Here is a 24,360-nt window from a genome sequence, read left to right on the forward strand (position 1 = left end):
CACTCCTGTGTCTGAATTCCCAAAGCATTCAGTCAGCCTCTCACCTTGGCGCTTAAAAGTATATTAACTTGCTTTGTATTTAACTCTCTCATCAGCATACTATGCGTTTCCATTGGCTTTTAAATTATAGAGGCTTTGCTAAGAACATACGTTTATGTTCCATTTGTTTCGCAAACGTAGTGGCCCTCATTAATGCTTCTTTGAATTTCGTGACATGAAAATGAGTAAGTGAAAAATTTCCTATATTCCTCTTAAATCAGGGAAATACTATGGGTTCCGCCCATTCAGTTTACTTAACATTATTAACCATTTACTCTGAACTGGGCAGCAAGGTCAGAGCTGTAGATAAAAAGATGAGGAAGTCCTGTCTCTGCCCTGGAGCTTAGCCTATAGGAGGACATATGGATAAGCAGCTTTTTATAGCAAAATTTGGCAAAGTGTATTGAAGATACAAAGTATTAGGAAGGCAAATAAAGGATTATTATGTCTGGTGGGGTCAGGAAAGACTTCTAAAAAGCTAACCGGGACTTCTCTTGACATTCATAACGCAGAGAATCAGGAAAACGCACTTCGTCCAGGCGGAGAAGGTCACTTGAAGGCAGAACACCAAAGAGATGTGAAAGGGCCAGCCAGCTGTTAGGTAACACCGAGATAATGGTGGACAGAGCACAAGATCTGTGAGAGAGAGTAGATAAAGCAGAAAGATACACTGGAGCCAACGACTGAAGACCCTCTCGTAGGCCACCCGATCAGAGCAGTAGGAAAAAAATTGGTATTGTTCAATACAGCTGGGGACTGATGCAGGCGAATTAATTCGCTCCTACGTGCTAGTGGGCAAGGAGATAACTAGCAGAGTAATCCAAGAAGCCCTGTGGAGGCCGAGTCATGCGCTGTGAACTGGGACGTGGCTGCCAGACAGCCGCGCCCACAAGCCGCCCGGAGTCGGGGGCTGGGGCTCATCACCCCCACACCACCGGGGACCAGCGTCGGGCGGGAATCCGGTCCACGCACTCGGCGCGCTCGCGGGGACGTGGCGCTTTCCAGCCAATCCCGGCTACGCGACTGTAGGGCCAATGGGTGTCCGGGGAAGCTGTGCGTCAGCGGCGGGCTCGTTGATGATTGGTCAGGAGGCCGCCGGCGAGGCGGATGGGAGCGGGGCGCGGAATCGCTTCCGGTTGGGCGGTGCTTGCGCGCGTGAGCTGAGCCCGTGGGTGAGAGGCGGCCGTGGCAGCCTGGGCTGGGGGCGCTACGAGGAAAGGTAGGTGTCGTGGCCCTCGGTCCTTTCGCACCATCTCCCTTTTTCGCTTTCTTTCGGTCCTCCCTCGCTCTCGACGCGGCATAGGTTCCCTTCGTTCCGGGCCCCTGTTTCTGCTAGCGCGGGGTTACGGGCCTTGAGCGTGCTCGCGACCCCCGAGCCCTCAGCGCGCAGTCTGAATCGAAGGCCGCCGCTCGCCCTCCTGCGCGCTCTGGGAAGGGGCCTGGGTCTCGGCGAACTCCGGCTCCCGGCTTTGCGTTGTGTGGGGTACTGTTTTGTGCCTGGCTTGCCACGTCCGCCGTCCTTGGGTCCCGTCTCTCAACGAGTCCCTCGGACTAGAGGGTCACTCTTGTTTGCCAACTGAAGGTCGGAGGGCAGTGGAATAGTAGTATTGTAACAGTTCTCTGCCACCTTCCACTAACCGGCCTACCTGTGTCCTCCAGCTCAGCCCCAAGGCCACATCCCGAGTGCGTCTGCCAAGAAAGTCGTGTTCGCCGACTTTGAGGGTGTAGAAACGGGGCGGGGGGAGCGGGGAGAAAGCGGGAAGACATTTTGTGATTTAAAATAAAACTTTGTGTGATTTTAAAGAAAAGCCGACTGTTTCTAGCCTTCATGTTTGGCTGCATCGTTCTGTCAGCGACAGAAAAGAGTTTTTAAACCTTTATTAGGGAATTGTAGCTTTTACCTTGTTTTGTTGCTTCTAGGTGCAGACCCTAGTTGTTTTTTGGCATATTATGTTCAGAAGTAAACTTAATTCCCTGTAGCTGCCCTGATTAAGAGCATAGTTGGTGGTCGATAGTTTTGAGAGCAGCTTTTGCATCAAGGCAAAAGTTTCCTGGGTCTCTTGCTAAAATTTTAGGGCCCTTGATCTCAATTACTGAGCGTGTCAATTCCCAAAATAATGTCTCTGGGAGTTGAACTGCATTCACTTCCTGGCGGCAGGGACCATAAAGTCAACGTTAATGAATTGGCAATAAGGTTGCTTCTAATACGATTTTATAACTGGGAAGTAGAGAACGTATAATCTCTGATAAAATTTTTTTGCCCTGGAGTGGAAGACACAACACAAATGCGTGTCTGACCTCATTCAGTAAATTTAGTTAACCAAGTAACAAACGATGGGCATCACTGAAGAATTTAAGTAGTATAGTACACATTTACAGTACAAACCTGTAAGTTGTAATTGTGTGTAGAGGATAGGTTGCCTAGGCCTTATCTGAGTTTTACAGTGATTTAGGGATGTCCAATAGGATTTTTTTTTGAGGATTACAGCTAGGAGGCCCATGAACCCATAAAGATGAATTGGGTATGCCTGAGTGGATGGTACTGGGTTTCAGCTGTGAAATCAGTTCATCACTCTCAATATAATTGTTTGCTTCCAATCATCCAGTGGTGTGTCAAGATACTTACTGGTGGCATTTTATTTACATTGCACCTGTATCAGTAATTGATCAGTATGTTGATATTAACATCAAATTTCTAAAACATGGGTGTGGCAAGGGTGTTGGAAAGACAGAGGTGTAGCCAGGCCTAGACACTGGAGATGCTAGGCCCTAACATCCTAGATCCTCTGTGAATTCTTAAGTATGGGTGTGGCTGATGGTGTAATTTATGTATTAGAGTTAAAACAGCTGAAAGGCGCTTTTCTGATGGCCAGATCCGGTAAGGGGAATTGGGGGTTGGGAGCAGGCAGGAACTGCATTTCTGCCAAGTACTGTCCAGCTAATCTAGTAAAATGGTATATAAAAAGTGCAAGACACTGTATTAGGGACAGAGAAAGATACCAGTTTCGGGGCGCCTGGGTGGCTCAGTCGGTTAAGCGTCCGACTTCGGCTCAGGTCATGATCTCGCGGTTCGAGAGTCAAGCCCCACGTCAGGCTCTGTGCTGATGGCTCGAAACCCTGGAGCCTGTTTCGGATTCTGTGTCTCCCTCTCTCTCTCTGACCCTCCCCCGTTCATGCTCTGTCTCTCTCTGTCTCAAAAATAAATAAACGTTAAAAAAAAAATTAAAAAAAAAAAAAGATACCAGTTTCTATTAGCTGAGAGTCCTGCCTTTTAAACATGTAATATTTAGGAGCACCTGGGTAGCTTAATCAGTTAAGTGTCTGACTTCGGCTCAGGTCATGATCTCATGGTTCGTGGGTTTGAGCCCCGCGTCGGGCTCTGTGCTGACAGCTCAGAGCCTGGAGCCTGCTTTGGATTCTGTGTCTCCCTCTCTCTCTGCTCCTCCTCCACCTACACTCTGTCTCTCTCTTAAAAATAAATAAAACATCAAAAAAATAAAATTAAAATATAGTATCTGTAGGGGAGCTAAGGAGACAGCTTAGAGTAGCCTATGATCTGTTGTGGAGTGGTACAAACAAATTTTATACAAGTTGGGAGTAATTGGTATAGATTACTTCCAGCTGGAGTAATCATAGTAGGTAGATCTTTTCATCTAGGACTTTAAAATTATTTATAGACATTTGGCACAGAAGGGAGGTTGAGCTAAAATAACTACCAAATTCTCAAGGACTTTATGCATGTTAAACATGCATGGCAAAGTTACAAGTAGAAAACAAAACTCCCGTGGCCACTTTGCAAAGCATTCCTGTGGCAATTAATTATGTTTTAAAGTTTCATCAGCCCCAAAGGAAACTTTTTTCTCTCAGAATTTTCTGGAATTTTTTCTTAAATTTTTTCTCCATAGCCAGAACAATGTTAAATTTGTACTCTGTCGCCCTGGGTATAGAACTCATGAAGCCCGAGTAATAGTTTGTCATTCTTAAAGCTGTTCTATTGCCAAATTTTGCAGTTTTCTGTTCTCAGCTCTTATAAATGTGTGCTCTCAGTACTATAAATAGTGTAATCAAAAGGTGTTCGTCTTGGGTCATGACCTCACTGCTTGTGAGTTCAAGCCCCAAGTCAGGCTCTGTGCTGACAGCTCAGAGACTGGAGCCTGCTTCAGATTCTGTCTCCATCTCTCTGCCTCTCTCCTGCTCGTTCTGTCTCTCTCTCAAATATAAAATAAAAAATATATATTTAAAAAAGGTGTTAATGAACTGTTGTAAATTTGTTTCATCACTAGAAAAACATTGAATAAATGGCTGTCATAACTTTTATCAGATCACGAAGGATGACATTCCTTTAATGTGATAATGCATTGGTGGTACTTGTACTAAAGTCATAAGTAAAGAATGTCAGATAACCAGATTGCTTTAATTTCAAGATTTCATAACCTGGGCCTTATTATAGGCCCAGGCTGTTGCCCTAATTCAAAACTGAAGTAGTCACTTAGGCTTGCCTTTTTTGCTGAATATCCAGCTCCGAGAACGGGAGTTTTACTGCCACACCCATTTCTCTCACTTGTTGACTTTGAGCAGTGGGTCTTTGATCAACCAGAATATCTGTGGGATCACTCAGTGGTAATGTTCTTGAGAAGTTGTATTTAATCCAGACATCTAAATTTCCCTGAAACAATTTAAGTACTCTATGACCAATGACTGGGAAGGAAGGGAGGGAAATAGCAAGAATTAGAGCTTTCAAGGAAAATTTTGGATGACTAAAATAAACTGATTCTTCGGGCTAATCTTTGTTATTGAAAGAAATTCAAGCTTATGATATTAATCTTTTCTCCTTCTAAATTAACTGGAGCAATTCATGAAAATAACTTTGCAGAAGACCCTTATTGGTGACATACTTCAAAATGATGATAGTTACTTGATATTTTTTTCTGTTCTATTTAGTTTGTGACTAACATGCCACTATCCAATAAAAATACAGTACAAGTCACGTGAATACATTTCACCTGAAATTTTAAAGCAGGTTAAATTAATAATTTATTAAATCCAGTACATACAAAATACCCTTCTTCCTATGTAAAGTATAACACATATCACATCTTAATTCACACTAGCCACAGTTCAAGTGCTTAGCAGCCCATGTGACTGTTATTGTCCTGAACAGTACGGGTCCAATTTTTTTTTTTTTTTTTTTTTATAAAATGAGAAAATATTAGATGCTACCCTTGGTGAGGGAGGGGCAGAATTTTAGAAAGAAAAAACTTATAGGTCGTTTAAGAAATAGATGGGGAGATGCTTTTTGCACAATCATTGATTTACCTTCTAGATTCACATGCTAAAAATTCATACAACTAAGTCCTTCATTTATGTTTTCCTGATATCTTGTTATCCATTGATGTGTAGCTGTGATGAAGAGGGAAGGAGAAAAAGAAGGGCCATTTCGTTTTCTATCATTTGGTTTCAGTTTGGTTGAAAAGAGAAAGATGCTTCAGAAATTAACGGCACTAATGTAGTTCTTCAATACCTCGTGTAAAAAGTTGTACTGTTCTCACATCTTCCCACATAAAATATCCTTTGTCTTGGGGGATATTCTTTGTTTCTACTTGAACATTTTTTATATGCTATATGGATTTAGATAAATCTAGTACAGTCTTTTTTTAGTATCCATATTCATGGAACAAGAGGCCTTTGTAAAGTTTCTAATAACCAGGAGTTGATATATGTGAGCACAAAGAGTGTATATTTAAAAAAAAAAAAAAAGTTATTTTAAGTGCAGGGCTTTTCATTGCCCACTGCAGACAGATGAAGGTAGGACCATAGGCTTTGTCCATCAAGTGGTCTTTGATGACTTGTTCAAGCAGTTGCATCAGTGGTAGATAGCTAGATTTCAGGGTGGCAGTAGGTAGTGAGGAAGCAGAGATAGCAGCAGAGACACTCCTACTGGTGAAGGAAAGGGAAGGGCAAGCTTGAGTGAATAGCAAGGTCTGAACAAGACTGATTTTAGATTTTGGAGACCTGAGAAGTATTGACAGAATGGTGGAAGGAGACTTTACAGGGGTGGGATTGGAAGATTAATTGAGAGAGGGAAAGGAAAAAGTTGGATAGATGATAAAGCAGGAGCTCTTGACTTTTACTCTGGAATTCTTCTCTTGTTGTCAAGATGTTAAGCCTGATGGGGCGCCTGGGTGGTGTCCGACTCTTGGTTTCAGCTCTGGTCATGATCTCATGGGTTCGTGGGTTCAAGCTCTGTGCTGACAGCATGGAGCCTACTTGGGATTCTCCCTCCCCCTCCCCCTCTCCCCCTCCCCCTCCCCCTCTCCCCCTCCCCCTCTCCCCCTTACCCCCTCGCCTCTCCCCCTCCCCTCCCCCTCCCCCTCCCTTCTCCCCTACTTCTGTGCCTGCACTGTGTGCCTGCACGTGTGCTCTCCCTCTCAAAATAAATAAATAAATTTTAAAAAAGAAAAGCGATATTAAGCCTGAAACTTAAATGTTTTCCCTCTAAATCACAGTGAATCAGTTACATTTCTCTATGTTACATGTATCAAAACTTTGCACGTATCTTTTCCAGGCCCTGGTAATGAGCTTAATGCATTTATTCATATTGTAACATTTAGGGTTTACAAGAGTTGTTAAGGTATTATGCCAGAATTGTTAAGGTATTATGCCAGAATTGTTAAGGTATTTTACTCTGGGGATGTAATTAGTCATTTATAAAACTTTTCTAAATGTGAGGTTCCCATACTAATAGGCATAAGGAAAATCTGTTGCAGTGACTTGATTTGACTTGATTTTGTAAACCTCTAGATACTGTTTGGATATGTAACAAAATAACAGAAATTTGTTGTCTCTGGAGAGTTTTGTAAGTCTCAAGAATTGTTTCTAGTTTGAGATGGAAGTTTTATTTTGCCCTAAAATAAAGGCATATTCACTTTGGCATTTAAGAGAGCCACTAAATCTCTAGTTTTCTCTTTACTGTTCCACAGATTTGATTGATCAGTTGAATTATTGAAGGGTAGCCTGAAGTTTTATTCTAGAACAGCATGTTTTACTTTAAAAAGTTTGTCTTTGTCTTAAGAGTAGTTGTTTTTGCTTCAGTTTCCTCTTTCAATCTAGAGAAATGGCTTGAAAATGTTTGTTTTGCAATACTGAAAAGAGTTTTTATAATATTGTTTAAAAACACAAAGGGGTGCCTGGGTGGTTAAGTCAGTTAAGTGTCCAACTCTTGATTCTGGCTTGGGTCATGATCTCACAGTTCTTGAGTTTGAGCCCCAGCCTGCTTGGGATTCTCCCTCTCTTTATGCCCCTCATCCCCCCACTCAATAAATAAATAAACCTAAAAATAATACAAACAGATAATACACATGAATGTGTACTCATTTACAAAATATAGACAACAGAGTACGGTATTAAAGTTCACTCCAAGCCAGCCTCACTACCCCACCCCATCTCTTCTCCCCTGAGCCTGGGGTTACCACCATTTACAGACAGATGTTTATCCTTCCATGCCATTTTTGTGCATATGTGTTATATTGTATACAAATATAAACAATCTGGTAGGCTGTTTGGTTTTTTTTTATGTAAATGAGATCTTGACATTGATTTGCAACTTGCTTTTTTGTTGTTGTTCAACTTAACATGTCGGTAAATTTTCCATTTCAGTGCAGACTGATCCACCTCATTCTTTTTAACCTTTGCGTACTGTTCCATAATACAGATTTAATGTGTATTTACTAGTTCTCTGGTTTCATTTTCCATTTTTTTTATCATTATAAACTGTCATTGTTGAATATCTTTGTGCAAGTGCCTTTGTATACAAATTTGGGTGTTTCGATGGAATAGCATGGAACAGAATCCTTATAAGCTTTCAGAAGCATATCTGAGTTCTAACATTGGTGGGAACAGCTTAAGTACCACCTTCTTCCCGTTTCTCTGAGTCTCTTGTTCTTTCATGTTGCTTCTTCTCATGGGTTTTCATCAGTCTTTTTTATTTTTATTTTTTAATGTTTATTTTTGAGTGAGAGAGAGTGTGAGTGAGGGGAGCGCAGAGAAAGAGGGAGACACAGAATCCAAAGCAGGCTCCAGGCTCTGAGCTGTCAGCACAGAGCCCGAGGTGATGCGGGACTTGAACTCACAAACCGGGGGGGATCATGACCTGAGCTGAAGTTACATGCTTAACTGACTGAGCCATTCAAGCACCACGGGGTTTCATCAGTCTTAACCATCAAGTGAAAGTACTTTTGAGGGGGGGGGGGGATTGGCACTCGGGGGAGTGACTGCCTTCCATTATCTCCTTAGCTGAGTTTCTGTTTGACTTACTGGCAGTGTCCTATTTACTCTCTATTGACATCCTCCTCTGCCATTTCAGGACCTTCTCACCCTTCTCCACTGCACTGCTTTCCCAGGTGTTGGAAATCCTTGTATGCATTTACAGGCTGAAAGTTATTCATGGAGGCCTCAGGTTTTGCTTTTGTATAATCAGCTCTCTAGGTTGTATTGGGATTAAACATATTTCTCCTATTTGCTTTCCTTCTGCTTTATATAACATACTCACCAACAGCTGTGGTAAACATTTTTTAGTTTATTGAATCCAAAGGACTCTAGAGGTGCTGAGTCGGTTAAGTGTCCTGACTCTATTTTCACCCAGTGTGATCTCAGGGTTTTAAGATCAAGCTCCGCATTGGGCTTGTTGGGCTTCATACTGAGTGTGGAAGCCTGCTTGGGATTCTCTCTCAGCCTCTCTCCCTCTCTCTCTCTCTCTCTCTCTCTCTCTCTTAAAAAAAAAAAAAATCTCTCTCTCCCTAGAAGTAATTTTTAATTTTTTTTTAATTTTTAAAATTTTTTTTTAATTTTTTTAATTTTTTTTTTTTTATTTTTGAGACAGAGAGAGACTGAGCATGAGCAGAGGAAGGATAGAGAAAGAGGGAGACACAGAATCCGAAGCAGGCTCCAGGCTCTGAGCCATCAGCACAGAGCCCGATGCGGGGCTCGAACCCACGGACCGTGAGATCATGACCTGAGGTGAAGTCGGACACTTAACCGACTGAGCCACCCAGGCGCCCCAATTTTTAAAAATTAAAAAAAAATTTTTTTTTTAATCAATTCTGTAAATCCAAGGTAATGCAATGTAACTTCCTTTAACTGCTCTTTGGAGGTTACAAGAAAGATAATTAAAATACATCTGATCTGGCATATTTAATTTCTTTATCCCCTGGAGCAATTCATTCTGGTTCCCAAAGTTTTGAGGCAGGATCAGATATATGCAGTTTGTTTATATTAAGTATACTTTCAGGTCAAACTTCTGAAGCTATCACTATGGCTGTTTGAGAGGTTAATTAAAATAGTGGTTCACAACCTGATGCTTTTTAAAAATGTTAATAGGAGTGGGACCTAGTGGTCATATTTTCTTGAGTTTTTGGGTAATACTAGGGTGCAGTCAGTCTAGATTAAGAACCCCACTGAGTTATGCTGAAAGAATTTTCATGTTTTTAAAAATATTTACATAAAAATTATGAGCCCTTGGACCAAATGGTTCCACTAGTGACATCCTGTGGAAAGTGAAGTCTGGCTAGTTTAATCTGCAAATTAGGATAAGGTAATGCGTTTAACTTTCATGTGATGCAGTGACCTTCTGCATACTGAGCCTTTTATTACTTTCCTCCTACTGCTGTAACAAATTACCACAAACTGGGTGACCTAGAAGTTCATATAGTCTCTCCTAGTTCTAGAGGCTAGAAATTAGAAATCAAAGAGTTGGCAGAGCCATGCTCTGTCTTTAGGCTCCAGGGGAGGATCCATCCCTCCCTCTTCGTAGCCTCTGGGGTTGCCAGGAATCCTTGACTTGCAGATGCATCATTCCAATCTCTGCCTCTTTTCATAACTTGGCATTCTCTTCTCTGAGTGTCTGTCCAAACTTCCCTCCTTTTATAAGCATATCAGTCATTGGATTAGAGCCCACCCTAATCCAAATGACCTCATTTTAACTTAATTACCTCTGCAAAGATCCTGTTTCCAAATAAGGTCACATTTGCGGGTACCAGGGTCAGGACTTCACATCTTTTTAGGGAGACACAGTTCAACCCACAACAAGCTTCATGCCTAATAACCACCTGTCTACCCAGTAAGGGAGCCATTAATCGCAAACGGAAATGAATAAGAGATTACATGAATTTACAAAAACTTAACTGCAGGGGGAAAAGCATTCAGAATCCATATTCTACTGGTGAAAGGTTAGTTAAAATACAAAAGTTGGGAAAATCTCTCCTTTTGATTTTTAATTTTATAGTTTTTTCTCTAAGACCATAACCTCTCTAGACAATACTGAGGGGTATCTGTAGAGTCTGATAAACAAGTTGCCATCCTGCAGCTTCTCTGCAAGTTTTTTTTTTCTTTTTGGTATTTTTATTTAATTTTTTTAAATTTACATCCAAGTTACTTAGCATATAGTGCAACAGTGAATTCACGAGTAGATTCCTTAATGCCTCTTACCCATTTAGCCCATCCCTCCTCCCACAGTCCCTCCAGTAACACTCTGTTTGTTCTACATATTCTTTGCAATTTTTAATCATTTTTCAGTAAAGTGTTCCAGCCTTGTGCTTGTTCATTAGAATCACCTGTGACTGCCGAGATTCTGACAGTTGGACTAGGACCTCGGAACCTGTACTTTGAACAGCACTCTAGGCTGTCTTTATGCCCGGGCAAGTTTGGGAAACACAGTATAAGGAATGCTGAAGCAGTTGTTATCCATCACTGTACCATCTGAATGGTTTGATCTTTGAAGATGATTTGAGATTGAGCATAAATAATGAGAGACAACTTGGTGCTATATATAGGAGAAGGACTCTGCTCAAATGTTTCATGGTTCCTAATCTAATGATCATCAAAATCACCTGAGAACCATTTAAAACTACAGATGCATTCATTCAACTTCAAAGATTCTAATTCAATAGGGGGAATTTTATTAAAGCTTCTTAGGTGATCCTAATAACCAGCCAGGTTTAAAGACCAGACCTCTGATGTAGTACCAAAAGTAAAGTTGTTGGGAGTCAGTAAGTTAGTTTGAATTTAAATGTTGGTTCTTTGACTTTTTAAAAGGATTAATGTTTTACTTTGGTGTTTTTTAAAGGGGGCCTACTTACAAGGTGGATATTTTAACTGATTCCTTGTCAACTTCCAATCAGATGAAGGAAACTTGGTGAAAAATTCTTACCATAAAAATGGAAAGTCTCATATTCTACCATTCTTATTTTATGGATTAAGTAGTAATATTTGGGGTGAAATCAAATTAGTAACTGGACGTAAGCTTTTAATTTCTTGTTTAATTACAAAGCACACTGCTTCTGGAATTAACTAATCTTTGTTTTTCTTTAAGATCTGATTATCATGGACCTGCGGCAGTTTCTTATGTGCCTGTCCTTGTGCACAGCCTTTGCTTTGAGCAAGCCCACAGAAAAGAAGGACCGTGTACACCATGAGCCTCAGCTCAGCGACAAAGTTCACAATGATGCTCAGAGTTTTGATTATGACCATGATGCCTTCTTGGGTGCTGAAGAAGCAAAGACCTTTGATCAGCTGACACCAGAAGAAAGCAAGGAAAGACTTGGGTAAGGTGCCAGCTCTCAGGGGGCTAAAGTAATGACATTTCTTTATAAGCCAGCTCATTCTTTTTTTCTCTTTTGGCTTGGCAACCCAGTAAAGTTGTTTTGAACTACATCTTCTGAAAGCTAGCCACAGTATTGCTACCACTAAAATGTAATTAATTGCTTGCTTTCATACATTGCTCCACTGAATAATGGTTTTTACCTCATTCTACAAAGCAAAGTCATTTTTGCACAAAAGCACCAAATGCTACAGGACCCAGATTGAATTGCGTCTTGTTCCCCGAGGAACATTACAGGGGAGGCTTCTCATCCCCGATATTTTTAATTTTTAAAAATGATCTGTGACCAAGTATTCATTGTGCCCCAAGCCAAGCCATTGAGTGGATAATAAACTGCAAATGAGACCCCTGGGCTAATTTCTTTTTTTTTTTTTTTTTTTAAATGTTTTTTTTTCAACGTTTATTTATTTTTGGGACAGAGAGAGACAGAGCATGAACGGGGGAGGGGCAGAGAGAGAGGGAGACACAGAATCGGAAACAGGCTCCAGGCTCTGAGCCATCAGCCCAGAGCCCGACGCGGGGCTCGAACTCACGGACCGCGAGATCCTGACCTGGCTGAAGTCGGACGCTCAACCGACTGCGCCACCCAGGCGCCCCTGGGCTAATTTCTATAAAGTTGATGATTTCTGAGAACATCCTTTATCCTCTTTGTTTTCATTCTCAGATATTTGCTTAATTAAAAACAAAAGCAAACCAATCATGCCTTTTAGAAGATTGTAATAAGTAATGGTCTTAATGTCCAAGTATTAATTGCCGTTTCAGTAACAGCTGGGTCATAGTTGGGTTCTGTGGTCTTAGCAGGCATCTTTGTACCTGGAAAATTGATGGTATACCAGTTGATAATTTCTGAGCATCTGAGAATGTTTTTGTTTTGGGTTGTTTTGTTTTTTGTTTGTTTTTGGCTCTCCTAAAGCCTTGTTTTTTAAGGAAATGCAGGTTATTTGTTTTTGAGAGGGGTAGGGGGACAGAGGCTCTTAAGCGGGCTCTGCCACTGACAGCAGAGAGCCCGACGTGGGACTCAAACTCACAGACCGTGAGATCAGTACCTGAGCCAAAGTGGATGCCCCCAATTTAGTTAATTTAGTGAACATTTTCTCCTTAATGAGCACCATTGGTGTAACTTTCTGAATTATATTCAAGAGGTTTGTTTGGAAAGTTGTACCACAGAGGAATTTCCAAAAGTATTTTGCCATCATGGATAGTGCTTTGATTAGAAGACATTATGGGGTTTGTTTGGGGGTGATACTTCAGAATAAATTCTATCCTTTCATTGGATTATCTGCTAACTGATCGGTACTATATTTTATTCTTTTAAGAGTTAAAAAAAAATTTTTTTTTAACGTTTTATTTTTGAGACAGGGAGAGACAGAGCATGAACAGGGGAGGGTCAGAGAGAGAGGGAGACACAGAATCTGAAACAGGCTCCAAGCTCTGAGCTGTCAGCACAGAGCCGATGCGGGGCTCGAACTCACAGACCGTGAGATCATGGCCTGAGCCGAAGTCGGCCGCTTAACCAGCTGAGCCACCCAGGCGCCCCTTAAAATTTTTTTTTTATGTTTATTCCTTTTTGAGAGACACAGAGATAGAGTGTGCATGGGGGAAGGGCACGAGAGAGAGGGAGACACAGAATCCCAAGCAGGATTCAGGCTCTGAGCTGTCAGCACAGAGCCCGACATGGGGCTCAAACTCACAAACCGTGAGATCATGACTTGAGCTGAAGTCAGACACTTAACCTATTGAGCCACCCAGGCGCCCCGAAGAGATTTTTTTTTAACATTTATTTTTTTTGAGAGACAGAGTGTGAGTGGGGGAGGGGCAGAGAGCGAAGGAGACACAGAATCTGAAGTAGGCTTCAGGCTTCGAGCAAGCTGTCTGCACAGAGCCCAATGCGGGTCTTGAGCCCACGAGCTGTGAGATCATGACCTGAGCTGAAGTTGGACGCTCAACTTACTGAGCCACCCAGGTGCCCCCAATATTTTATTCTTAAACACTGACAGAAATACTCAAAAGATTTTGCTATGTAGAATGAGAAACTATCTCCAAACATTTGAAAATAGGAAAAACAAATACATTAAGGACTCAGTCTTCTCTTAGGTTGCTTTTCTAATTTTAAGAGACCATGCTCACTTTTAATTTTAATCTTATAACTATGCTAACATTTGGGCTAAAAATAGGGGTGCATGAGAGTATTCTCGGTCTTCATGTCTCACCTGTTAATAATGTGCATGTCTGACCCATATTTGGGTCTGTACATGGCTCTTCACAGAGTTACTCTTAAATAATGAAGGGCCTTTAGACTTGGTGTTAATCAGTGTGTTCTGGCTCTATATAGGTGGTGGAGTAGCTCTGCTGGCACTTTTCAGTAGAGACAACATCCCTTTTTGTCATCAGTAAATAACAAAAGTTCAACACACATGAGCAGACTCCATATTTGATTAGAATAAGATGGGTAAAATCATGTTTTTCATAGAATGTATGAACAAGTACTATATGCTTCTCCTAAATTTTGGAGATAATGACAAATGAGGTGATATACTATTGTACGCAAGGATTCCAGATGAACTTTTTTTTTTTTAAGCTTACTGTGGCATTTTAAACATTGTTTTGGTAGGTGACTATATACCAGAGGTTGGGAACAACAGATTCTCCTCCTCTTTTCCATCCATATAGAAAGCAAGTGATGGACAGAAGATCATTTTCATACCTGTAGTTGCAAAAATTCACTACTATTTTTAAAACAGTTTAATACAGTTTTCCCTTTTTCTTTTTAATTTTTTTTTTAATGTTTATTTATTTTAGAGAGAGAGAGAGCACAAGCTGGGGAGGGGCAGAGAGAGGGAGACACAGAATCTGAAGCAGGCTCCAGGCTCTGAGCTGTCAGCACAGAGCCTGACACGGGGCTCAAATTCACGAACCATGAGATCATGACCTGAGCCGAAGTCAGACATTTAACTGACTGAGCCACCGAGGCGCCCCTAGTTTTCCCTTTTTCTTAAGAATGTTGGCAAATAGAACATACTTTCTTCTTATGTGTGTATTCTCCCCCAGTCACTCACAGTGGTCTTAAGTCTACTTAATTTTCATTTATGTGTCCTTCAAATGAGGGTTTGTTTGTTTTGAGGTGGTGAGCCTAAATATTAAAAAGTTCTCACACTTGGTGTAGTTGCTTTAGAAAAGAACTAGAGCAGTTCATCATCCTTTTTTTTAGGTCACAGGTCAACCCCTTTGAGAGTCTAAGGAAAGCAAAAGACCCTTCCTCAGAACAGTGCACGTAGGAATATATATAAGATTTTGTATGCTGAATATTTCAGGAATATTATGAACCCTCCTGGAGCCTACTTACTGATTTGCTTTTTGACTCTTGAAAAAAGTAGAGTAGAGGCATATGTTACCTCTTAGGAGAAATAACATAAGGTCCACTAAGTGCATTGTGTCTACCCTGGAATAAATGCTTACTTGATGGCATCATAACTACATCTGTAGGTCACAGGACAACAACACCATTAGCTTCGTAAATTTGCACCGGCCTTTAGAGCTAGTGCCTAAAATGGGACATACCCACTTCCAGTGTATTTTCACAGCTGCCTGCAGGCTGGATGGCCAGCAAGATAAGAATGGCTTTTATATTTTTAGATGGTTATTAAAGTATAGACATATGTGACAAACCATATGTGGCCCACAAAATCAAAGCTATTTACTATCAGTCCCTTTTCGGAAAAAGTTTGCCAACATCTGGCCTAAACCATTTGAGATATTTCTGTTGGAATAAATGGAATGGCATTCAGCCAACTTCATTAACAAAAGCCCCTCTTGAGCAGTTATGTGCTCTTTATCTGAGAGATCCTTATCTGAGTGACCCTCTTTAGGATGTTTAAAATTTTCATTTGAGAATGGGAGGCATTCTGATACCTTACCTTTTTTTTCTTAATGGTACAGTAGCATTATTGCACTATTGGTAGTTAGTACCATTTGGACATAAACTAGGTCCCATTATAGATAATGCAAAAGTTTTTAATACTGGTATAACTTAATGTGTTAATATTTTTTAAAATTCCAGGGTTAAAGTTACAAAAAAACTTTTATGTCCGTGTAGATAGAGGAAGGTATTTAAGAGATAGCTTCTTACTGCTTTCCGTTTTCTATTAATACTTTAGAGCAAAAGCTGAAAGATTACATATTTCGTGAAGGAGTATGCTTGTTAAATTAGAGAGTTTAAGTACTAGCCAGTTAAGGCTAACAACATACCAATATCAAGATAATATCATACGATATCTTTTCATCGTATCACTAGTAGTCTGTGATTTTAATCACTTTCCGATGTATTCATGAAACGAATGCAGACTGGGAAAAGACATTATTTGCTACCAAGTGACAGTCTTTGTCCATCCTGCAAATAATAGAGCATAGGAGTATGCCAAGATTTCACTTGGACATCTTGATTTGAAATTCCTATTCCATACTGGGCCACTTGGTTGACTTTTCATAGGTTGTCTTAGCCTCTATACGTGAGCGGTTGCATCTTTAGGGATTTTCCTATCATGCACTTATTTTGAAATTCTTAACTTAAACTGAGATGCCAAGCCTGGAAGAAAAGCTCATGAAGGGTGAAGTATATTGATTCTTTAGCTTTGTAGTTTTGCTTTATCATCTGTATTCTCACCCTCTCAACTTATTAACATTCTCATAATCTCATGTATGTCAGGGGTGGACATTCTTACCACATCATTTCCTCAAAGTTCTCTGTTTTTGTGGTTCTATGTGAAAATCCAAGTCAACATAGTATATAATTATCTGTTAGCTATTTTTTATAACAAGCATGCATCTGTCCTTTTGTCTTTGTGTACCTGTGTTGTTGTTTTTTTTTTCTTTTTTGGTTTTGGGGTATTTTTTGTGTATGTGTGTGGGTTTTGGTTTTTTGGCTTTTGTTTTTTAATAATCTTGACTTGAGGTATAAGTGATCCCAGAACTATCTTTGTTATCTTTATATTTTTAACAAAAGTGTTATTTTTTTTTTAAGCAGCTGAACTTTTTAAAGTCTGGTTTACATTTTTGAATTTTTAGAAAACCCTATCAGTGATTTGTGATTATTTACCAATAAATTGAGATTCTCCTAAAGCAATAAAGAAAAGCATAAGGATTTGCTTGTCATGCTCTCTTCGGCAGCACACATATTGGAAAGATACAAAGAAGATTAACTTTAACGTGGCCCCTGCACAAAGGGCAACATGCAAAGAAAAAAAAAGATTTGCATGTTGTTTGATACAAAGAATGGAGAACCCAGATAGGAATGGATATTCACTCCTGGATTCTGACCATTGACTGTAACTGACCCCTAAAAGGATGAGACTGGGTTTGCTTTTGCGTGTAAGTGCACCAGCCATGGACTGCGCTTGCCTTGTCTAGATGGCTCGTTACCAGTAACAGGCCACTTAAGAGAAATATTTTCAGTTGCTTATCTGGAAGGTTTTTTTTGGAGACAATTTTTATGTCCATGCTTTAGCCCTGGGCAACACCTGTGGTCACAACACACACCTGGCTAAGTCTGGAGCCTTGTGTCTTTTTAACCTCTTGCTGGATTTCTCTGCATTTTCTACAGAAAGATTGTAAGTAAAATAGATGGCGACAAGGACGGGTTTGTCACTGTGGATGAGCTCAAAGACTGGATTAAATTTGCACAAAAGCGCTGGATTTACGAGGATGTAGAGCGACAGTGGAAGGGGCATGACCTCAATGAGGACGGCCTCGTTTCCTGGGAGGAGTATAAAAATGCCACCTACGGCTACGTTTTCGGTAGGTCCCTACTATCTGGGGGAAAAAGCCTTGTGGAGCTGGCACCTTGAAACGTAACTGTTTTGTCTTGTAGAATGATTGTAGATAAAATAGACGTGGATAAAGATGGGTTTGTGACGGAGGGGGAGCTGAAATCCTGGATTAAGCACGCCCAGAAGAAATACATATATGACAATGTTGAAAACCAATGGCACGAGTTTGATATGAATCAAGACGGCTTAATCTCCTGGGATGAGTACAGAAACGTGACTTATGGCACTTACTTGGGTAAGGGGCAAGATGTCAGCTTGATAGAGACCATGGTCTTGAGTCAAAGAAACAAATGGGTCACACAGTGAAGGAAAGGGAGAAATTGTGCACTTTAAAAATAGTCCAAATGCTGTGAACTGATTTCCCTTTATTAACTTTAAATGTGTATATTAAGTATTTTAGTTTTGTAAGGTCCGGCATCTTCTACATCCTTAGCATTTCAGATACTACTTTAGCAATTTTTCTTTCTGTGATCCCTCAGATCATTTTTGGAGCAAATCTCCTCTAAAAGGCATTGTTTCAATAATGCAAAGCAAGAGACTTTGAAATATCTCTTGACGTGGTCACGTTAAAGTGGTGACCCTGAAATTCAAGCTAGATTCCTGTATAACTGGTGAGAATAGGAAAATTACTGACCTTCCATAATAAAATAAAGATCAAATAGCTTTCCTTGATAAAATTTAACAATTTTAGTATGTCTGCTTACTGAAGTTTAGAAAAGAAAATTTCCCATTTGTTTTCTCTGGCACATGAGTTTATCAGCCTGCTATGCAAATGCTTCAAGGCAAATGTGATTGCTTTCTGTTGATTTGGTAGCTTGTATGCTTGGGCCACCTGTTAGTAATCTTCTTTTACTTATTACACTTGCCTGTTGTTGAATGCTAGGTGGCAGTCTTACTGAGTTGATGATTAGGGTGTTTTATGCGATTCCTCTTCGTAGTTACAATTTGAGATAAGAATGTATAAATGTTACTTCTTGCATTTTTATCCTGGAAATGAGGCAAATTTCTGGGTTAAAGCAGGCATTCTCCACCACTGATTAACAAGCAGTGAGTGTATAATGGTCTGTTTCCCCCACTGGTAGCCAGCTGTCTGTGTTAATTACAGGACTGCATGCATTTCTAGTGAAGAGACTTTTATTTCTGTATTGAGCTTGTTCTCATTCCTAAGACGAAAGTGGCAATCTTTCTTCATGTTTGACACTTAGCCAAGAACCAAACATATCCTTCACCCAATTAAGAACATGTGTATTAAGAAGTCAGTGCAGATGGAGAGGCACCCGTGTTTCTTGCTTTCTGGCTGAGACTCAGCACCCTCCTGATTTATTTGGACTTATAAATATAGAGCAAAGGCTAGGTTATTGGTGATCTAAACAGAATGGTGTGTTAATAAATCTCAGTTCAGACCTAGGCACTTACTTGCTACCCAAAATGAATATTAAGCTCTTTGTATGATTATGTGCATAAAAATCTGTTGAGAGCTCCATTGCGCTCTCGGGTCAAATGATTCAATGTAATGGGTATTTCTACTGAGACTGAATAAGCTGAAGCACGGGCTAGAGAAGCAATATCTTTATAAGGCATCTTTCCCTGGAGGCATGTGGGTGGATAGCACTCGGGGTAATGAGGTGGCTTAGAGAAGCGCTGAGGGTTTGTTTTTTTTTTTTGTTTTTTGTTTTTTTTTTTTTGTGAGAGTATGTTCTTGATTTAATCTTGAGTTCAGGTATAAGTCATCTTAGCTTTTAATTAAAATCTGTCTTAATGAATCTGCTTTCCACAAAAGGAAGGTTAACACTGTTTCTGCTACAAGCAAAGTACGGAATACTAAAATCCATCCTGGCTATCCCAAAACTAGATCAAGAGCCTACTGGAAACTGCAGGCTGGCTAGCACAATAAGCTAATACTTAGGATAGATACGGCACCCCAAACAATGACCGCAAACACATGAATTTAATTATTTAAAATAAAATATTTTATCTTTTGTGTGCATGTTATCAGGCTACTTGATTCCAGTCACCACATTTTACCCTGAGGTGGAGAGAAGGGCTCTTAGTTAAGAATCTAGTCTTGTTGTGTCAGTTGTCTGCTGTTATCTTTATTTTGTTACGGAGTCGGTACTGAAACTTTGTTTAGAAGAGACGACTTAGTATCTTTAAAAAGTGTATTTTCCTTAAATTCTCCATCTTCAGCCTGTTATGGTTTTGAGTATCCTGTATAGTCACAATTCAATAAGCTGTCTTACTGAATTTTGACGCTCAACAAAGCATGAAGTTTCAAACTGCCCAAAACTCTCTCAAAACAGAGTGGTAGTTTGTTTTTGTTTTCCAAACCGTGCTTGAAATTTGGAAGGACTGAACTTTGGTATCAAAAGTCAGCAGTGTGATGTTATTGTTAAAGGGGCCTTGTGGGTTTTTTTATAAAACTAGTGCCATATCTTTCTTTATTTAAGCAGTATGTTCTAGGAACAATTGTTTCTTAGCTTGATTGTGGTGTCTTTTACATTTCATGATATCTTCACATGCTTTCTTTTGGTCCACGCAGCAGATTGAAAAGGTTTTTTTGTCCATTTATTTTGGGCTTTTTCCTACAGATAACTCCTTCAACTTAAACTGAATTTCATTCTTCTAGAGACTAAATAGCTACTGCTTATATAGTTCAACATCATAACAGATGGATAGGTCCAGAAACAGTTTGGTTGTAATCTAATGTTTACTTTTTGTAACAGCTGTATTGAGGTATAATTGGCATATATAGGACACTGCACATATTTAAAATGCACAATTGATGAGTTTTGACATAGGTATATACCAATGAACCCATTCTTACAATCAAGATAAACGAACTTCTCCATCACCCGAAAAAATTTCCTCATGTCCCTTCATAATCCTGCTTACCTTCCCTATCCCCAGGCAACCTCTGACCTGTTTTGCGTAACTCTAGTTTTACATCCTAGAATCTTACATAAATGAGGGAGAGGGGTGGCAAACGGTACCTGGAATTCATGGTAGATAATCTGAGTTGGCTGGAAAAACTGAAGTGTGACTTTTCAAACGGTAATAATTCTGTTGCTTGAATCAAAGTGACCTTAATATGAGATAGAAAACCTTTGATACCTAGCTTCTCGGTGGGAGTCGAATCTTTAATAAAAATAGCAATAGCTAACATTTATTGAAAGCCAGCTATATGCCAGGCACTATTCTCAGCACTTAGATTTATTTGCTCATTTACCCTCACAGCAGTCCTATGAGACAGGCACCATTATTACCTCCATTTAGATTGAAGCACAGTTACTTGTCCACAGTCACACAGCTAGGAGTGGTAGAGTTAGGATTCAAACCCAGATAGTATGATTTTAAAACTACCACTGCCTCTCAGATATAACTAGAAAGCTGGAACCCTCTAGTAGCCTTAACACCAAAAATAGTGAAGCGGTACCTAGGTTAGCCAAGGAGCCAGGGTTCCATGTTGGTTGGCAAACATTTACATTCAACTTGGACCTGACTTTGATGACCAAAACTGAATGTTTTCACACTGTTAACAATTTTACCTGTGTAATCAGGTTGTTTCTTCATTGCTTGGTTTATCCTTCTTGGAAATTGATTCCTCAGCCCATACATTTTCATGTTTTGTGGAAGTCTGTTAAAATTTGACCTAAATGTTTTGTTTTCTAGATGATCCAGACCCTGATGATGGTTTTAACTATAAACAAATGATGGTTAGAGATGAGCGGAGATTTAAGATGGCAGACAAGGATGGAGACCTTATTGCCACAAAGGAAGAATTCACAGCTTTCCTGCACCCTGAGGAATATGATTACATGAAAGACATAGTAGTACAGGTTGGTGGAGAACAGTGATTCTCAGCAGAAACTCAGTTTCTCTTTTTGGGAGAATGACTTATTTGGGAGAATGACTGTATTTGGGAGAATCGCTTATTTAAGTAAGCTCTAAGCTCCAGGGTAGGGCTTGAACTCATTGACCCCGAGATCAAGAATCCCATGCTGTAATGACTGAGCCAGCCAGGTGCCCCAGGAAAATCCTTTTTTTTTTTTTTTTTTAATGTTTATTATTTTGAAGAGACCGAGAGTGAGCAGGAGAGGGACAGAGAGAGAAGGAGACACAGAATCTGAAGCAAGCTCTGAGCTGTCAGCACAGAGCCCAGTGTGGGGCACAAACCCACAATCCTCAAGATCATGACCTGAGCTGAAGTTGGATGCTTAACGGACTGAGCCACCGAGGCACCCTAGGAATATCCTTTTTTTTTTTTTTTTTTTTTAATTTTTTTTTTTCAACGTTTATTTTTGGGACAGAGAGAGAGCATGAACGGGGGAGGGGCAAGAGAGAGGGAGACACAGAATCGGAAACAGGCTCCAGGCTCTGAGCCATCAGCCCAGAGCCTGATGCAGGGCTCGAACTCGCGTACCGCGAGATCGTGACCTGGCTGAAGTCGGACGCTTAACCGACTGCGCCACCCAGGCGCCCTGAAATATCCTATTTTTAAAAATATCTCATAACCGGGACACCTAGGTGGCTTAGTCAGTTAAGCATCCAATTTCGGCTCAGGTCACGATCTCACAGTTGGTGAGTTTGAGCCCTGTATGGGGTTCTCTGCTGTCAGTGCGAAGCCCACTTTGGATCTTCTATTCCCCTTTCTCTCTGCCCCGTCACCACTCAACGTCTCTCCCTCCCTCCCTCCCTCCCTCCCTCTCTCTCTCTCAAAAGTAAACATTAAAACAAAATCCCATAACCAGTGATCAGACACTACTGAAGAATTGTCACAGAAGGCAGTTACCAATAAAACATAAACTGTAGACTTTATAGTTTTGTAAACATAAAACATAGACTACATAGTTACAGACCTACGGGTCATATCTGTTAGAATGACTTCATGACTAGGGCTACTCCACATCATTATCGGCTTGGTGGGATAGGTCATTATTAAATAATGCCAGTGTTCCTCCAAGAAGATTCATAATTATTTAGGGTTGAAGCATAAAAAATAGTTAATATTTTACCATTTTTTCGGCTAGAAAAACAGCAACTTCCTATGCTTTAACCATACCCACAACATGTACATGTTTTTTTTTTAATTTTTTTTAATGTTTATTATTTTTGAGAGACAGATAGAGTGTGAGCGGGTGAGCACAGAGAGGGAGGGAGACATAGAATCTGAAGCAGGTTCCACGCTCCAGGCTGTCAGCACAGACCCTGATGTGGGGCTCGAATTCATGAACTGTGAAGTCATGATCTGAGCCAAAGTCAGATGCTTTAACCAACTAAGCCACTCCCGCGCCCCTAACCATACCCGCATGTTCATGTGTGTTTTTAATGAATGATAAATGCCTAAACTAATTCATCCAGATACTAACTTTAATAGTCTCTTCTTACTCTCTTTTGTCCAGGAAACAATGGAGGATATAGATAAGAACGCTGATGGTTTCATTGACCTGGAAGAGTATATTGGTAAGTCTGTTTCTCCTGTTTTTCCTAGAGGAAGCTGAGAAGTTGTGGAAGTGTGTTTGCCCATAGAAATAATTTACCCCTGGGTAGCTTCGCCGGTTGAGATTCTGACTTTTGATTTTGGCTCAGGTCATGATCTTACCATAGTGAGATTGAGCCCTGCATCGGGCTCTGCGCAGGGTATGGAACCTGCTTGAGATTCTCTCTCCCTCTCCCTCTGCCCCTCCCTGTGCACACCCACAAGTCTGAGCTCTCTCTTTCTCTCTAAAAATAAACAGGGACGCCTGGGTGGCTCAGTCAGTTAAGTGTCTGACTTAGGCTCAGGTCATGATCTCACAGCTCGTGAGTTTGAGCCCAACATCAGGCTCTGTGCTGACAGCTCAGAGCCTGGAGCCTGCTTCAGATTCTCTGTCCCTCTCTCTGTCTGCCCCTCCCCGCTCATTATGTTCTGTCTCTCTCAAGAATAAACATTTTTTATGTTTTTTATATTTGAGAGAGACAGAGTGTGAGCAGGGGAGGGGCAGAGAGATGGAGACAGAATCTGAAGCAGGCTTCAGGCTCCAAGCTGTCAGCACAGAGCCCAACATAGGGCTCAAACTCACAACCATGCCGAAGTCGGTGGCCCAACGGAATGAGCCACCCAGGCACCCCTCAAGAATACACATTTTTTAAAAATTAAAAAAAAAAATTGTTTTAAATGAAAGAAATTTTTTTTAATGCAAATTTAAAAATAATTTGGGGTGCCCGGGTGGCTCAGTCAGTTGAGTGTCCCAGTTCAGCTCAGGTCATGATCTCACAGTTGGGGGTTCGAGTCCTGCATCAGGCTCTCTGCATTCAGTGTGGAGTCTCCCCTTCAGATCCTCTGTCCCCCAACTTTACTCCTCCCCTGCTCGCTCGCTCGCTCGCTTGCTTGCTTGCTTGCTCTATCTCTCTCTCTCAAAAATAAACATTAAAAAAAAAAATTTACCCCATGGGTCAGCTCTTAGCACATCATTAAGCCAGACCAGCATGAGGAATAGTGGGTCATGATAAAGTGTCTGTAGCAGCACTGTCCAATCAAAATGTAAACGTGAGCCACATGATACATTTTTACTCTTAAAAATTTTTTTTTAATGTTTATTTTTGAGAGAGCACGAGTAGGGGAGGGGCAGAGAGAGGGAGATACAAATCCGAAGCAGGTTCCAGGCTCTCAGCTGTCAGCACAGAGCCTGAAGTGGGCTCGAACCCATGAATCGCGAGATCGTGACCTGAGCCAAAGTTGGCACTTAACCGACTGAGCCACCCAGGTGCCCTGTGTTATTACTTTTCTAATAGCTACATCAAAAGTTTTTTTTTTTTAGGGATTCCTGGGTGGCTCATTCGGTTAAACATCCAGCTCTTGGTTTTGGC

The 24,360-nt window shown here is 40.7% G+C and overlaps 1 protein-coding gene and 1 non-coding gene across 3 annotated transcripts in view; both read left to right on the plus strand.

The window, feature by feature from the left end:
- Positions 1–1,126: 1,126 nt before the first annotated feature.
- The window catches only part of CALU (calumenin), a 31,254-nt gene continuing 8,020 nt past the window's right edge, over positions 1,127–24,360 (plus strand). The window contains exons 1-5 of one of the 2 annotated variants that reach the window (XM_047849104.1): positions 1,127–1,258; positions 11,405–11,636; positions 17,289–17,482; positions 21,184–21,350; positions 22,914–22,974. In XM_047849104.1, coding sequence (XP_047705060.1) covers positions 11,416–11,636; positions 17,289–17,482; positions 21,184–21,350; positions 22,914–22,974 — 643 coding nt within the window. In that variant the 5' untranslated portion in view covers positions 1,127–1,258; positions 11,405–11,415. Of the gene's footprint in view, positions 1,259–11,404; positions 11,637–17,288; positions 17,483–17,555; positions 17,750–21,183; positions 21,351–22,913; positions 22,975–24,360 lie in introns of both variants that reach the window. The other variant, XM_047849102.1, reaches the window with a different exon arrangement.
- LOC125161385 (U6 spliceosomal RNA) lies at positions 16,842–16,949 on the plus strand. Its single transcript, XR_007150590.1, has one exon. It is a non-coding gene; the product is annotated as a U6 spliceosomal RNA (small nuclear RNA).

The sequence above is a fragment of the Prionailurus viverrinus genome, chromosome A2 (assembly GCF_022837055.1).
Source record: "Prionailurus viverrinus isolate Anna chromosome A2, UM_Priviv_1.0, whole genome shotgun sequence".
NCBI lineage: Eukaryota > Metazoa > Chordata > Mammalia > Carnivora > Felidae > Prionailurus > Prionailurus viverrinus.